Source organism: Molossus molossus, unplaced genomic scaffold (assembly GCF_014108415.1).
Source record: "Molossus molossus isolate mMolMol1 unplaced genomic scaffold, mMolMol1.p scaffold_m16_p_3, whole genome shotgun sequence".
Classification (NCBI taxonomy): domain Eukaryota; kingdom Metazoa; phylum Chordata; class Mammalia; order Chiroptera; family Molossidae; genus Molossus; species Molossus molossus.
Genome location: NW_023425366.1, coordinates 7,715,291 through 7,729,975, shown reverse-complemented (window position 1 = coordinate 7,729,975; position 14,685 = coordinate 7,715,291). Strand labels below are relative to the sequence as shown.

Below are 14,685 nucleotides of genomic sequence, written 5' to 3'. Positions count from 1 at the left end.
CCTGAATTGGTTGGAAATGTGATAATGCTGCAGTCAGAGCCTGTGAGAGTGAGACTACTGGCTTGCCAGCCAGCAGGATGTCAGCAATAGATTATAAACTTCAGACAGCATAAGACAGAACACTGTGCCTCATCCTGACACAGCTACTGATGGCAGGTGTCAGGGGAGTTTGTTCCAGTAGCTCTTTTCTACATGTGGCTCTTCCTAGTTGGTGATCCATCTCATCAGGTACTTGTGGGATGGGGAAGTGCAAATCCTGCTGTACATTCAGATGTCAGCAACAACAGTATGTAGGATCAGCCCCTCCTGCAGGGTCAGGTCAGCCTCTTCGCTGCTGTGAACCTGTCCAGACCCCATCAGTTGAGTGCAGGCGTCTCCTCTCCATGGAACCAGATGGGATGGTGACTGAAATGCCTGAATCAAATGAAGCCGTGAACAGTTGAGTCCTTTCCTTTGCTGAGTTTCCATCAGCATGCTGGGAGAGGTACATGTGGTGTCGTCTCTGTGTACCCGTGGGAACAGGGAGACCTTGGCTCCACCTCTCATCATCTTTCTCCAAGCAGGTGAAGTCAAGGTAGCAGGGAGGGAAGGGTAGAGAGGATGAAATGTGGAGGGAGAAGGTGACTGCAAGTGACGTGCACTTGATTTCAAGCTGCACAAGAGCTGCATACAGCTCCGTCAGGCAGACCTCCCGTGTCTTCAGCCCACCTGGAGCCCTGTGTCAGACAGCCCGGCCATCCTCACTGACACCCTCGACTTCAGTTTTGGGCTCCATGATTCAGCAGCCCTGTCCACATGGCTTTCCAGTTGGGGCCATGAGGTTTATGCCTTTTGTTAACTTGGACTTGACTGTGCACAGTGGTGGCTTTTTGAAAAGAGTGTACCTTTATTCTGGACATTTGCTGCCCCATTGTCATGCTTTTGTCTGGTCTAACATAAAGTTTAGAGGGGTTTTCAGCAGACCTGATCACAAGAATATATATTGTTTTGGATTCTTTTCTCATTCCCCAATGACTCATCTTCATCAGCATTGTAAACCCAATTGGACAGGACAACTCTTACTAGTTAATGCCTCATCTTAGGAGTTTGTCTCCCCAAGGGCACCAAAGCACCCTTAGGGCAGCCAGGACCCACTCCAAAAAACTCTTGAGATGTTTTATGGTCATCTCCAAATGGATCTAAGGTGGACATGACAGACTGCAGGAGGGGCTGAGCCCTGAAATGGCTCAAGTGTCACTTCCTTAACACAATATGTTGCCCCCTTATCTCCATGTGTACCAGCCGGCGTGCTAATGACTCCACTGTTTCTGTTAGCAGCTGCACATTTCTCCTGTCACACCGGCTTTAGGTGCATGTTACAGTGACTTGTCTGTAAGGGGCAGGATCTTCCATCTTTACTCCCTTATCCACTTAGAATCTTGTTGTTAGTTGTTATGGGGTGGACTGCAGATTGGCAGGGAAGTCCTCTCCCCTCCCTGACACCTCTGGAGAGTTTGCAACCAGGGCACTGTTCCAGCAGTCATCCTTGAACTTACTGCTCAGTCCTCATCCTGCAACCACTTTGCTAGTTTTTCCTCAGTAATGGGTGTTTTAGTGTCCTGGGGCTGCCATAACAACGTACTGCCAACTGCGCGGCTTCATGCAGGAGAAACGTACTGTCTCGCAGTCCTGGAGGCTAGAAGTCCTAAGTCAAAGTGTCAGCAGGGCCATGTTCACTCAAAAGCCTCTGGGGATTGAGGATCCTTCCTTGTCTCTTCTAGCTTCTGAGCCCTGGGGCTTCCGTGGCTTTTGGCAGTGTGACTCCAGTCTCTGCCTCCATCTTCCCCATCATCATATAGCTGTCTGTCTCCTCTTTGTGTGTGTGTCCAAATGTTCCTTTCCGGCCCTGGCTGGTTTGGCTTAGCGGTTGTAGCCTCAGCCTGCGGACCAGAGAGTCCCAGGTTCGGTTCCCGCCAGGGGCACGTACAAAAAAAGCTGACAAATGTTCTTTTCCTCATAAGGACATAGTTGTATTAGAGGAGAGTCCACTCTGATAACCTCACCTTAACTTGATAACATCTGCAAAGGCTTCCAAATAAGGTCACATTCACAGGTATCAGGGGGCAGGACTTCAACACATGTTCTTGGGGGAAACATTTGAACTTGGCAATAGGCATTTAGGTGGTAGGCCAGATATTGCTTAGTCGGTCACACAGTTGTTCAACATAGAGGCCAGCTCCGATGGACTTCTTCAATCCCATCAGTTACTCTGGGAGGCCTCATCCATCCTGTTTCAGAAAGCCTTATCTTTTTCAGCATCCTGTCCTTGTTGCCAAAACATGGCAAGAAATGTGAGGGATCTGAGATCTTACCCTATTTGCAAGCCAACAAGTTATTCTGCCACAGTTTTATGGATGCTGATAGAAGATACGACTTCTGGGTCAGAAAGAAAGGACTTTATTACTCTACACAGCGGGCAGTATGAGTTTTATATCTGTGTAGTTTTCTCTTCTCCCGCAAGTCCCACAGGAGTGACCCACAGTGGCTCAGGCAAATGCTGTATGTATGTTTGGTTTACATCACAGCTGAAGAATCTCTAGCTTAGGAAACCCAAATCTTTCATAGTGGCCTGTGAGCAAACCTGCCAGACCTTTGTCCCAGAGTGGGACATTCCTATATCGGACAGTAAGCAAAGCTCTCCTGTGCATCGGAGGGAGCCACTCTCTCTGCCTTCCCACACCGTTGGCTCTGCTGTTGACGTACTTGCAAAGATAGCCCAGGACCAAAGCCTGTGGTTCCTGAGACGTGTAGAATCGCAAGGGACTGATGGAGATCATCTCCCAGCAGCTATCGTCCTCTACTGAGTTTATTAAAGTGTGAGAACTCTGTATTTTCAACACAGGACCTTTGACAAAGTTTGATATATTTTCTTCTGGTCTGTGATTTGCCTTTTGTTAACTGTGTATTTCAAAGGGCACAAGTTTTTAATTTTCATGAATCCATTTTTATCTATTTTTGCTATTAAGGTTTTTCCTTTTTGTGTGCTATTTAAGAAATCTTTCACTAATTCAGTGTTACAGAGATTTTTCTCCTGCTTTCTTGTAGCAGTTTTGATTTTTACATTTAAGTCTGATCCATTTTGAACCTTTTTTTTTTTAATCCTCACCCGAGGACATTTTTGCATTTATCTTCAGATAGAGCAGGGGCAGGGGGTGGGGGGGGGGGGAGAAACGAGAGAAACATTGATGTGAGAGACACACATCGACTGGTCGCCACCCACACAACCCTAACCAGGGCCAGGGACAAACTGCAGCCGAGGTATGTGCCCATAGCGGGAACCGAACCTGGGACTCTGTGGTCCATGGGCCGACGCTCTAACGGCTGAGCCAAATAAGCCAGGGCCCATTTTGAACTTTTTTTGTTTATGATGTGAGGATATGAGGTAAGGTGTATTTTCCCATATAGACACACCAGTCGTTCAAGCACCACTGTTAAAAGATATTTTCTTCATTAAATGACCTTGGAACCTTTTTTCCAAAGCCAGTTGGCTAAGTAAATAAATACGAGTCTGTTTCTGGTGACCTTCATGTGTGACCTTTCACCAGTATTACCTCTTAGTTTACAGTAAGTCTTAAAAGCAGATGGTATAGCCCGGCAAGTGTGGCTTAGTGGTTGAGCATTAACCCATGCACCAAGAGGTCACCAGTTCCATTCCTGGTCAGGGCACATGCCCAGGTTGTGGGCCTGATCTCCAGTGGGGGCATGCAGGAGGCAGCCAGTCAGTGTTCTCTCTCATCCATATTTCTCTCTCTCTTTCCCTCTCTCTTCCTCTCTCTAAAATCAATAAAGAAAAAATAATTGAGGGGGAAAAAAGGGTGGTATAAGCCCTCCAATCTTGTTTCCTGCCTCTTCGTATACATTTTATTATAGCTTCTCAGTTTTTTTCCAAAAAGCCTACTAGGATTTTGATCTTAACGGGTTTTTAAATTCATACATTATGTATTTCAGGAACAAAGAGAACTCCGCTCCACTGGAAGAAAATACCACAGGAAAAAGCGAGGCAAAAAAAAGAAAGATAGCAGAAACTTCAAATGTCATCACTGAGTCGTTGCCATCTGTGGAATCCGAGCCTGTGGAGATTGAAGTGGAGATTGCCGAAGGCACAATCGAGGTGGAAGATGAAGGCATGGAGACATTGGAGGATGTGGCTTCTGCCAAGCAGCCCACCAAGTACATTCAGAGCACAGGTTCCTCTGATGACTCTGCCCTGGCGTTGTTGGCAGATATCACCAGCAAGTACCGTCAGGGTGACAGGAAAGGGCAGATCAAAGAAGAAGGCTGTGCACCTGACCCCATAAGCAAACAGGTAGAAGGTATTGAAATTGTGGAACTTCAGCTGTCACATGTGAAGGACTTGTTCCATTGTGAGAAATGTAACCGTTCGTTTAAATTGTTTTACCATTTTAAGGAACACATGAAATCACACTCCACTGAGAGTTTCAAGTGTGAAATATGCAATAAAAGGTATCTTCGGGAGAGCGCGTGGAAACAGCACCTCAGTTGTTACCACCTCGAAGAAGGTGGGGTCAGTAAGAAGCAAAGAACTGGGAAAAAAATTCACATATGTCAGTACTGTGAGAAACAGTTTGACCACTTTGGACATTTTAAAGAGCATCTTCGAAAACATACAGGTAATTAGCACATACCTTATGTTAAAAGTATATTTTTTCCAAATCACTTCAAGTCTAAACGTCTGAATCCTTTTTTTCATTACTACCACAGAAACCATCTCCTGTATATTCTAATGTGCAGGCTGAGTACACGTTGTTTTCTTTTTATCCTCACCTGAGGACATTTTTCCATTTTTATGTTCAGACAGAGTGGGGGGGAGGGAGAGAGAGAGAGAGAGAAACATCGACGTGAAAGGGACACATCAAGTGGCTGCCTCCCGCATGGCCCAATCAGGACCGGGGACAAACTGCAACCAGGGTACATGCCCTTGGCGGGAACCGCACCCGGTCCTCTGTGGACCGCAGGCTGACACTCTAACTGCTGAGCCAAACCGACCAGGGCTACACATTGTTTTTATAATAATAGTTTATTGAAAAATTGATGCTTTAAAAGCAATATCAGTATCTTTTGTTTTTGTTTTGTTTTTTGTTTTTTTTTTCTTTATTGATTTTTGTAGAGAGAGAGAAACATCGATGAGAGAGAACATCGATTGGCTGCCTCCTGCATGGCCCCCACTTGGGATTGGGCCCACAACCTGGGCATGTGCCCTGACCAGGAATCAAACCAGTGACCTCTTAGTGCATGGGTTGGTTACTCAATCACTGAGCCACTCATCTTTGAAAGTAATCATCACTCTTGCACCTTGCCTATTTTTATATTTAAAAAAATATGTAAAGTACAGTTTGTAATTATTTCCTAAGGGTCATAAATTATGAAATTTCAATTATAGTGAAACTTAGTATTTTTACATTTCCTATCTTAATGTTAATACATTGCATAGATTTATACATTTATAAACAGTCCTGGATGTGTTTCTGCCTTCATGTATATTTGATTATCTGTTTTGGCCTTATAGATAGGTAGTCAGTGTATGTCCATCTCCCTCCCACCTCTCCATGGACAAAGGTGTCAGGACTGGTGGTCAGCCAGGGATATGCGAAGGGTAAGGTCTTTATCCTGCAAGCCATCCCAGGCATGAAGGAGATGTCCTGGGGAGCCTGCCGTAGGGCCTCTGGCAGTTACAGCGCTGCCTCTATTCCCTGTGCCTATTTTTTCCCTGTCTGATTCCCTGTGCTCGTTCCCACTCCCTGAGCATCCTTTGCTAGATGTCCTGTGCCAGACCAGGAACTACCACCAGTGACTTGCATCTTGAGGAGTCCCTAAACCCACTGTAGCAGCTGCAGTGTGTAAAGTCCTTTTTCTGTGTGGTGGTTACAGCTGTTTAGATTGTGAATACAGAGAATTCAGGATTGCTATCCCACACTGTTCGGAATCCTTCTTTTCAATGCTGGAGTTTGAAGAACTTTGAAACTTTTTTCATGATCTTTCACTGTTCAGAGTTGCTCCCTCCATACTGCTTGAAACTGTGAAACCAGGTAGATTCAAATAATGTGGTATCCCGCAGCATTCAGATTCCTGGCCTTAATACTTAGGAACTGAATAAGTATGCAGATAGCAAGGGAATCGCAAACTTAAGTCTCAGTATGGCTTTAAGAGGCTTTTTTCTCTCTGTTTTAATAATAGTTGACATTCAGTGTTTTTTTTGTTTTTGTTTTTGGGTTTTTTTTGTTGTTGTTATTTCTCACCTGAGGATATTTTTCCATTGAGTTTTAGATATAATGGAGGGAGTGAGGGGAGCCGGGGTCGGGCGGGGGGAGAAACATTGATGTGAGACACATCAGTTGGTGTCTCCTGCACGACCCCAACCAGGGCTGAGGATTGAACCTGCAACCCAGGTATGTGCTCTTGACTGGGAATTGAACCCAGCCAGGGTGACAGTCAATATTTTATATTAGTTTCAGGTGCATAGCATAAAGGTTACACATTTATATAATTTACAAAGTGATTCCCCCCAATAAGTAATAGTACCTGCCTGACACCATATATGGTTATTACAATATTATTAACTATATTGTCAATGCTGTATTTTATAGCTCTGTGACTATTTTGTTACTACCAGTTTGTACTTCTCAATCTCTTCACCTTTTTCACCCAGTCCTGCAACCCCTCATCTGGCAGCCATCAGTTTGTTCTCTATGTGACTGTTTCTGTTTTCTTAGTTTATTTTTTGTTCTTTAGATTCCACATATGAGTGAAATCATATGGTATTTGTCTTTTCTCTGTCCGACTTACTCCATTTAGCATAATACTTTCTAGGCCTATCCATGTTGTTGCAAGTGGTTAAGATGTCATCTTCTTTATGGACAAGTAATACTCCATTGTGTATATGTACCACAGCTTTTTTATTCAATTGTCCATTCATGAGCATTTAGGTTGCTTCCATAGCTTGGCTGTTGTAAATAATGCTGGTTCCGTGTGTACTTGAAAAAATTGTATATTCTGCTTTGGGGTGAAATGCTCTAAAAATACCAATTAAACCCATCTGATCTAATGTGTCATTTAATGCTGCTGTTTCCTCATTGATTTTAGTATGAAAGATCTATCCATTGATGTCAGTGGGGTGTAAAAGCTCCCTACTGTGGCTCTCTTACTGTCGATTTCTCCCTTTATGTGCATCAAGATTTGCTTTATGTGTTCAGGTGCTCCAGTGTTGGGTGCATAAATGTTTGCAAGGGTTATATCCTCTTGTTGTTTCATTCCCTTTATCGTGTAGTGTTCTTCTTTGTCTTTTTCTCTAACCTTTGTTTTAAAGTCTTTTTTGTCTGGTACAAGTATTGCCACCCCAGCTTTTTTTGTTTCCAGGTGCGTGAAATATCTTTCCTATTCCTTTCCTTCAGTCTGTGTGTGTTTTCAGTCTGCAGTGGGTCTCGGAGACAAGCATGCACATGGGTCTTGTTTTCTTATCCATTCATTTAATCCTTTTACATTTAAAGTGATCATTGATATGTAATATGTAGTTATTGCCATTTTATTAGTCACATTTATGTTCTTCTTCTTAAAGAGATCCCTTTAATATTTCTTGTAATACTGGTTTGGTGGTGATGAACTCCTTTAGCTTTTTCTTGTACTAATTTGGGTAACTAATAAGTATTTATTAACTATTTTAGGGAAATACTTCCTTACTGTCAAATATTATAGTATATACCTTTTTTATGTTTGGAAACTGCCTATAGTTATAGGTCCTTTAAAAACAAATATTCGTCTATTTTAATGGTGTATTGAACATTTTTGTGGTACCTGGAGTTGTTTAAGCAAAAGGATTGACATACCAGAAGCACATTAAATTAGGACATAAACATTATTTGGTAACTAGCACACTTTGATAGGGATTTCCAGTACCCCAACAGATAATCACTTATATTTATTTTCTGGAAGTGTGAAGGTAAAAACAATTGTCTCATTTACCAAAAACATTACCTAGTGACTTAGCTGTTTGAAAATGAGACTGCACAGACCATTTTGGAAGTTTTAAAATGTACTTTCCAAGTGCTGCACTTTATATTTTGGATAGAACAATAGAATATGGAGCTAAGGGGCCTTGTTGAATGTCTTTGTCTTTTCTTTCAAAATGATGTGTGATAACTCAAGTAACTTAACAAATATAAGTAGTTGTTACAAATTGTACAATGAGATGCCCAGTGGAGGAAGAGTTTAGCAAGTGCAGAAGGCAAACTGAACTTTGTTGCCTTTTTAACTTCAATTACTGCACTAATAATTAGTGCAAGATAGTTGCAGATGTGATCAATGAGCTAGTGAATTCAAGAGGAGCATAAATAAGCAGTTTTAAATTGTGTTTATGTTAATAAAGGATGGATCGTTTCATATTTTGCATACTTTTGTTTGTTTAGTGATTTAGTTTCTTCAATATTCTTAAAGCATGCGTTGTATGTTATGGCTTGATTTGTAAAACTTTGGCTACTTATCCTCTGAATTATTTTGTAAAATGCCAACCTGCTAGGTCCTGGAGATAAAGACATTTTATAGTCCCTGCCTTCAAGTCACGATCTGTGTGAGGGCTGTGTGCTGATGGAGGATAGCCTAGAGTCTTGTGGGAACGCCTGCCTGGGCTCTTTGTTGATGATAGAAGAGACAAGGGTGGCTTCCTGGAGCCTGACCTATGATGACACAGGAATAGAGTTGGCCAGGAGATAAACGGTCCAGGCAAACGAAATGAAGCATTCACAGCACAGGAAAGTGAGGAAGCAGCTCGTTAGAGCACTGCTAACAGGTTGTCGTGACTCGAGGACTGGGTCCAAGTAGAAGAGATGCAGCTGTCGATGGTGCAGGACGGCTGACCACATGGCATGCACTCAGGCATCACACCGATCTACCAGTGAGGAGGGGAGGGAGGAGGAGGTGATGGGAGGTGAGGCTAAGACCATGTGGCTGTACGTGCTGTAAATGTGTTCAGATTTTATCTTGGAAGACCGGGTTGTTTTAAAGAAGTGTAAACCAGCAAGAGATCTGTTCAGATTTATGTTTTCGAGAGATGACTGGTAGGATGGGCTGGAGTGAGTGAAACCTGGGTCTAATTAGGAAGTTTTGGAGTAATCGAAACATTGAGGGGCTGAGAAAAGAGGAGTGGTAGTGGGAAGGGGCTGGAAATGTAACATCAGGTAGGCAGAGTCGACAGGATTTGGTGATGGGGGAGGTGTGTGAGGGTGACTCCAGCTTTCTGCCTTGGCTGGCTTCATGATTGGAGGGTATTCCCTTGGAAAGAAAATACAGCAGGGAAAGCACTCTGGGGAGACGTCAGCTAAACACACCTGTGGGGCGCCAGTGTGAAAGAAAACCTGAAGGAGACCTCTGCCCTTGTTATCGATTGTCCCCTGGTTCCCAGCGAGGTGGCGTGCAGTCAGAAGGAACGTGCATCCGGGAAGCAGAGTGAGATTCCTGCTCCAGTTCTGACATCGAGCACGAGGGACCTGACTGGTCACTTTACCTTGGGCCTCTCCTTGTCTGTAAATAAGGATAATGACACCTACTTTACAGGGTGGTGACAAGAGAGAATGATAAGAGCACTTTGAAGACTGTATTGTCCACACAGCTAAAACATAATCTGTTGCTATTTTTAGATTTTACTGGGCTTATTAGACTAATTTTTTAAATACGAAAGCTCAGGTGACCTGCAATATAAAGTGAACCTCTTTCCTACTTCCGCAGATCTCTCCAGAAGTAACAACTGCCATCATTTTCTTACTTATTCTTCCAGATATATTTGCATTTTCAAGTAGCCATAGAGTTAGACACACAGACCTTTTAAGAAAACAAACAGGAGCATGCAGTGCAGTGCAGTGCTGTTGCATTGATCGTGAACACTTAAATACACGAAGCACTCGTGAATCTCCTTGGTTTTCACTGGCCGCATGGCACTTCAGTGTATGAGCGCATGGTAATTACGTGGGCCAGACGCTCTAACTGCTGAGCCATACCAGCCAGGGCTAAAGCAAATAATTTTTAAGAGCTGAGTACTGGGTCCCACAGCTTCACGTCTCCTCCAGGACTGTCCTGCCAGTCATTCCCGCCTCTCTTCTCCCCTCCCACTGATTCCTTCCTTCAGCAAGCAGATAAATAACTACTCTCTTCAGCCGAAAGAGCCGCTCATTCACTTGTTCCCCTTTAGCTACTTCTCTTTACTTCCAAGTCCTCTTGAGAGAATTTTGTACCGACTTCTCATTGACTTGCCTCACTCACGGTCCTTCTTCCCACTGTGGTCTGGCTCCTAATCCCACCATACCACTCACACTGTTCTTGCCGGAGTGTTGCAGGCCCCTTGTTACCCCACCTGATAGTCTCTTCAATTGGCACTGATCACATCCTCACCTTCCTGAACTTTTTCTTTAAGTTCCCCCAGTGTCCTTTTCTGCTGCTTCTGCTTATTCGGTTTCTGTTTCCTTTGCTGCCTCATCAGCCTGCTGTTTTAGCTTGATATTTCACCGGGTTCTGTCCTGGACTTTGTTATCACATAACGTGCTAAGAGTTTCATCCACATCAAAGGTTTTTATTACCACCTAAGGTAACTGCTGATCCATGTCTCTGTCCACCTCTGTGTGGCTCCAGATTTGTCTGTACGACTGTTTACTGGACTTTCCACTTCAAACTCAATGGACACAAAACTGAAGTTACAGTTTTTCCCAGCACACCCTACTCCAAACCTGCATGGACTTCTGTACTCTTCATCCTGGTTGGTATTCTAAGCCAGAGATCTGGGAGTCTTTGCTGATACCTCCCTCTTTACTCCTCACCCGCTGTGCCTCTACCAGGAATAATCTTTCTTCTTTCTTTCCTTCTCTCATTCCATTCCAGGCAGACGTAACCCTCTCTGCTCTGCAGTGCATTTCCACTGCCCTCTTGTGTGTAACGGGCCTTCTGCAGTGCACTGCGTGTTTGTTTTCATGTCTTTCACTTTCATGAAGCACCTGACCTGTGATAGGGAATTTTTACAAACAAGGATGAGTTATTTGTCTTCATCCCACAGTTCATGGGTTGGCACACAGTAAATGCTCAAAATCGCCCGTGGAATGGTCATTGATGTGTCTCCCCAAAATAGAGAAGTGTGGAAAAGAACTTAGGTTCAAATTTCATCAAAGGAATCAACTTTTTTTTTTTTTTTTGGTACGTGCCCCCTAGCGGGAACCGAACCCAGGTCTCTCTGGTCTGCAGGCCGACGCTCCAACCGCTGAGCCATGCGGACCAGGGCAAAAGAATCAACTTTTATTTGCTTTTTATGTTTTTCTTAGTTTATCAGTTTACTTTTTTTTATTCTAACAGGTGAAAAACCTTTTGAATGTCCAAATTGTCATGAACGATTTGCTAGAAATAGCACCCTCAAATGTCACCTGACTGCGTGCCAAACTGGAGTGGGGGCAAAAAAGGGAAGAAAGAAGCTTTACGAATGTCAGGTATGTGTGGGTGCCCCTGCCCTTCGCAGAGGAGTCCGTGTGAAGTCATGAAATGTGATGGGTAGCCGAGTCTGGAGCAGAGGCACAGAACTGACAGTTTGGAAAGAAGAAATGAGAGTCAAGAACATCATCTTGATTTTATAAGGGGATTACAATAGTGTATGTGTGGGTGTGTGTGTGTTAAAATATGTTCTTATTGATTTTTTAGAGAGAGAGGAAGGGAGACAGAAACATCAATGTGAGAGAGAGAGACATTGATTGGCTGCCTCCTGCGCGCCCTCTACTGGGGATTGAGCCTGAAACACGGGCACGTGCCCTGATCTGGAATCGAACTGGGACCTCTCAGTCCATGGGAGGATGCTCAGTCCACTGAGCCACACCGGCTGGGATGTGCTTTTGTTTTTGTTTTGTTTGTTACCCTAACCCTACATGACATCAGTGTCACTAAAGTGTGTCCTAAATAGCAGGTAGTCTGAAACTGCAGTAATGGAGCAGGGAGAGGTGGACTGGCTGTGATTGAGTCTTCCACGATTGGTGTGTATTTATGCCAGATAATCTGTGTTTCTAGATTTTGTTGTTATGGGAGAAATTATAATATTGATACTTTATAGTCTTGGAATGTATGTGACATTTAAACAATGAAGGCGATATTAAAATGTTTTCCAGAATATATTTAATTTGTTAGCTACATCAGGTAAAAGACCAAATAAAAGAATTAGGAAAACTCTTGGAGCAGATTATATTACAAATATCATCCTCATAACATTTTCAGAAAAATATTTAACTCTTTCTTACAGAGAATAAGTGAATCTGTATTTTCTTTAGTGTGAATATAAGTGTGGTTAACATCATATGTTTGGTTATTTCAGGTCTGTAACAGTGTGTTTAACAGCTGGGACCAGTTCAAAGATCACTTGGTGATACACACTGGAGATAAACCTAACCATTGTACTTTATGTGACTTGTGGTTTATGCAAGGAAATGAATTAAGAAGGCATCTCAGTGATGCTCATAATATTTCTGAGCGTCTAGTAGCCGAAGAAGTTCTTTCAGTAGAAACACGTGTGCAAACTGAACCTGTGACATCCATGACTATTATAGAACAAGTTGGGAAGGTACACGTGTTACCACTGCTTCAGGTTCAGGTGGACTCAGCACAAGTGACTGTGGAGCAGGTCCACCCAGATCTGCTGCAGGACAGCCAAGTGCATGATGCGCATATGAGCGAGCTTCCGGAGCAGGTCCAAGTGAGTTATCTAGAAGTGGGTCGGATTCAGACCGAAGAAGGTACTGAAGTACATGTGGAGGAGCTGCATGTTGAACGGGTGAATCAGGTACCCCTGGAAGTCCACACTGAGCTGCTCGAAGCGGACTTGGATCAAGTTACCCCTGACATCATGAACCCGGAGGAGAGGGAGCCCCGCCAGGAAGACACTGCGGAGGGCACCAGGGACAGTCACGACGATGCTGAGGATTCGGAGACCAAGCCCACAGTGGATTCTCACACGGAAAGTGTAGGAACTGAGAACAGAACTCCGATGCCGGTTTTAGAATGAAATAACAAATGAATATATTTTTAAATTTATGTGTTTGGTTTTTGAACTGATGTTGGACAGTGTGACTGTCCTTGAGCTAACAGACAAGTGGACCAAAGTTAAACTCTTTCTTGTTGTGCTGAACTGTTTCTGTTGAAACAAACTGATTTCCCCTCCCTCTTAATGCCACAGAGGAGGGATGTTTTCCATACGCGAATGGGAGGTTTTGAGAAGTATATTTCTGGAAACTTAAATGGATTATATTCTTATATAGTTGGGTACGGATGTATCTATTTTCATTGTGGTAAGGGTTCTCCCTTCTCTTTCCCAGGTTGTGTTCTTCCTCAAGGTTTTTCATATTGTAGTCAAACATAAAATCATTAGAATACAAGTTTATGTATTCTAATGCATGCTAGAAAATTGAATATATAGGAAACACAGGCTGCATGAAGAAAAGTGCATTGTTACTGTGCGGTTAAATTTTGGCTTCTGGCTTTCTTTAGTTTGAACAATGTTCTTGTCTACCCGATAGTCACAGATGTCATCTCTGCAATGAAACCAGAGTGGTGGTGGCAAAATGTCCAGAATGTAAAAAGAAAAAAAATCCACACCCACGTGCCTTTTCAAAACCAACTAAACTTCTATAAAGCATCTCTGGTTCTTTCCAAGTCTGTGTTGTAAGGAGCGATGTAGATGATGCTATATAATACTTTATATTTTTGCTTATAATGACAACTACCAATTCTTTTTCACTTAGGTTGAGGAATTTTATTTAATGGCAGCTGAAGGGCCATTTTCAATTGGGAAAATTCATTTATATCTGTGGTAAACTTTATTTTGATGAAAAATTGCACTAGGATTTTACCACCAGATTTAAAAAAAAAAAGATGAGCATCATTTAAAAATTAATGTATTTAAAATAAAGTACAGAGGAAAACATGTATATACTATATCAGGCTTTGTTTTGAATGAATCTTTTTTCCCCGATCCTTAATGTAAAGATCTTGTGCTATAACTTTTAAAGCCATACAAATAAGAGTGCTAAACTGTGGGCTTAAAAGTAGGTGTGTAAATATTTTTAATCAGTATTACTTGGAAAATAAAATATAACAACCACATAAAAGAAACCAATATGCTATTTTCTTTACCTGTTAAATATTGGGAGATATTTACATTTTTTAAAGTAAATTTTAAAATTATGTGTTCATGACTCTTTTTTTTAATTACCAGTGTGGAAGTTGGTTTGTGGTCAGATATTTTCTCATCTGTATTAGCATGACTCAATGCACCAATATTAACGTGACTTACACATGAATTAGATGCAGAATTCTCAGTATGCACCTACCTCCACCCCTCAAAATCCAGCTCAAAAGAAAGGAAGGAGGAGACGTTGGTGTTTGCAGTTAGTAAACGGTGGGCACAAAAACTTACTTTAAAAATGACTTTCTCCTCTTAGTGTGTTAAATTTAAAAGATAACTCACCCCCCTTTGGTAATTCTGATGTTAAATGGATCATATTTATGAAGGACACTGAAGAGAATGGAGAAGTCACCGATTTAGAGATAACAGGAATAGGACATTTGTGTTTTTATTTTATTTAAAAAGTATGTGAACATTTCCAAATCTGATCTGTTTGG

The 14,685-nt window shown here is 42.5% G+C and overlaps 1 protein-coding gene across 7 annotated transcripts in view; it reads left to right on the top strand.

The window, feature by feature from the left end:
* ZNF131 (zinc finger protein 131) overlaps positions 1–14,251 on the top strand; it is a 31,415-nt gene extending 17,164 nt beyond the window's left edge. For 3 of the 7 annotated variants that reach the window (XM_036279481.1, XM_036279479.1, XM_036279480.1), the window contains exons 5-8: positions 3,988–4,345; positions 4,448–4,670; positions 11,383–11,513; positions 12,383–13,638. In XM_036279481.1, the coding sequence (XP_036135374.1) occupies positions 3,988–4,345; positions 4,448–4,670; positions 11,383–11,513; positions 12,383–13,069 (1,399 nt within the window). In that variant the 3' untranslated portion in view covers positions 13,070–13,638. Of the gene's footprint in view, positions 1–3,987; positions 4,671–11,382; positions 11,514–12,382 lie in introns of all 7 variants that reach the window. The other 4 variants (XM_036279477.1, XM_036279478.1, XM_036279482.1 and 1 more) reach the window with 3 other exon arrangements.
* Positions 14,252–14,685: the final 434 nt, after the last annotated feature.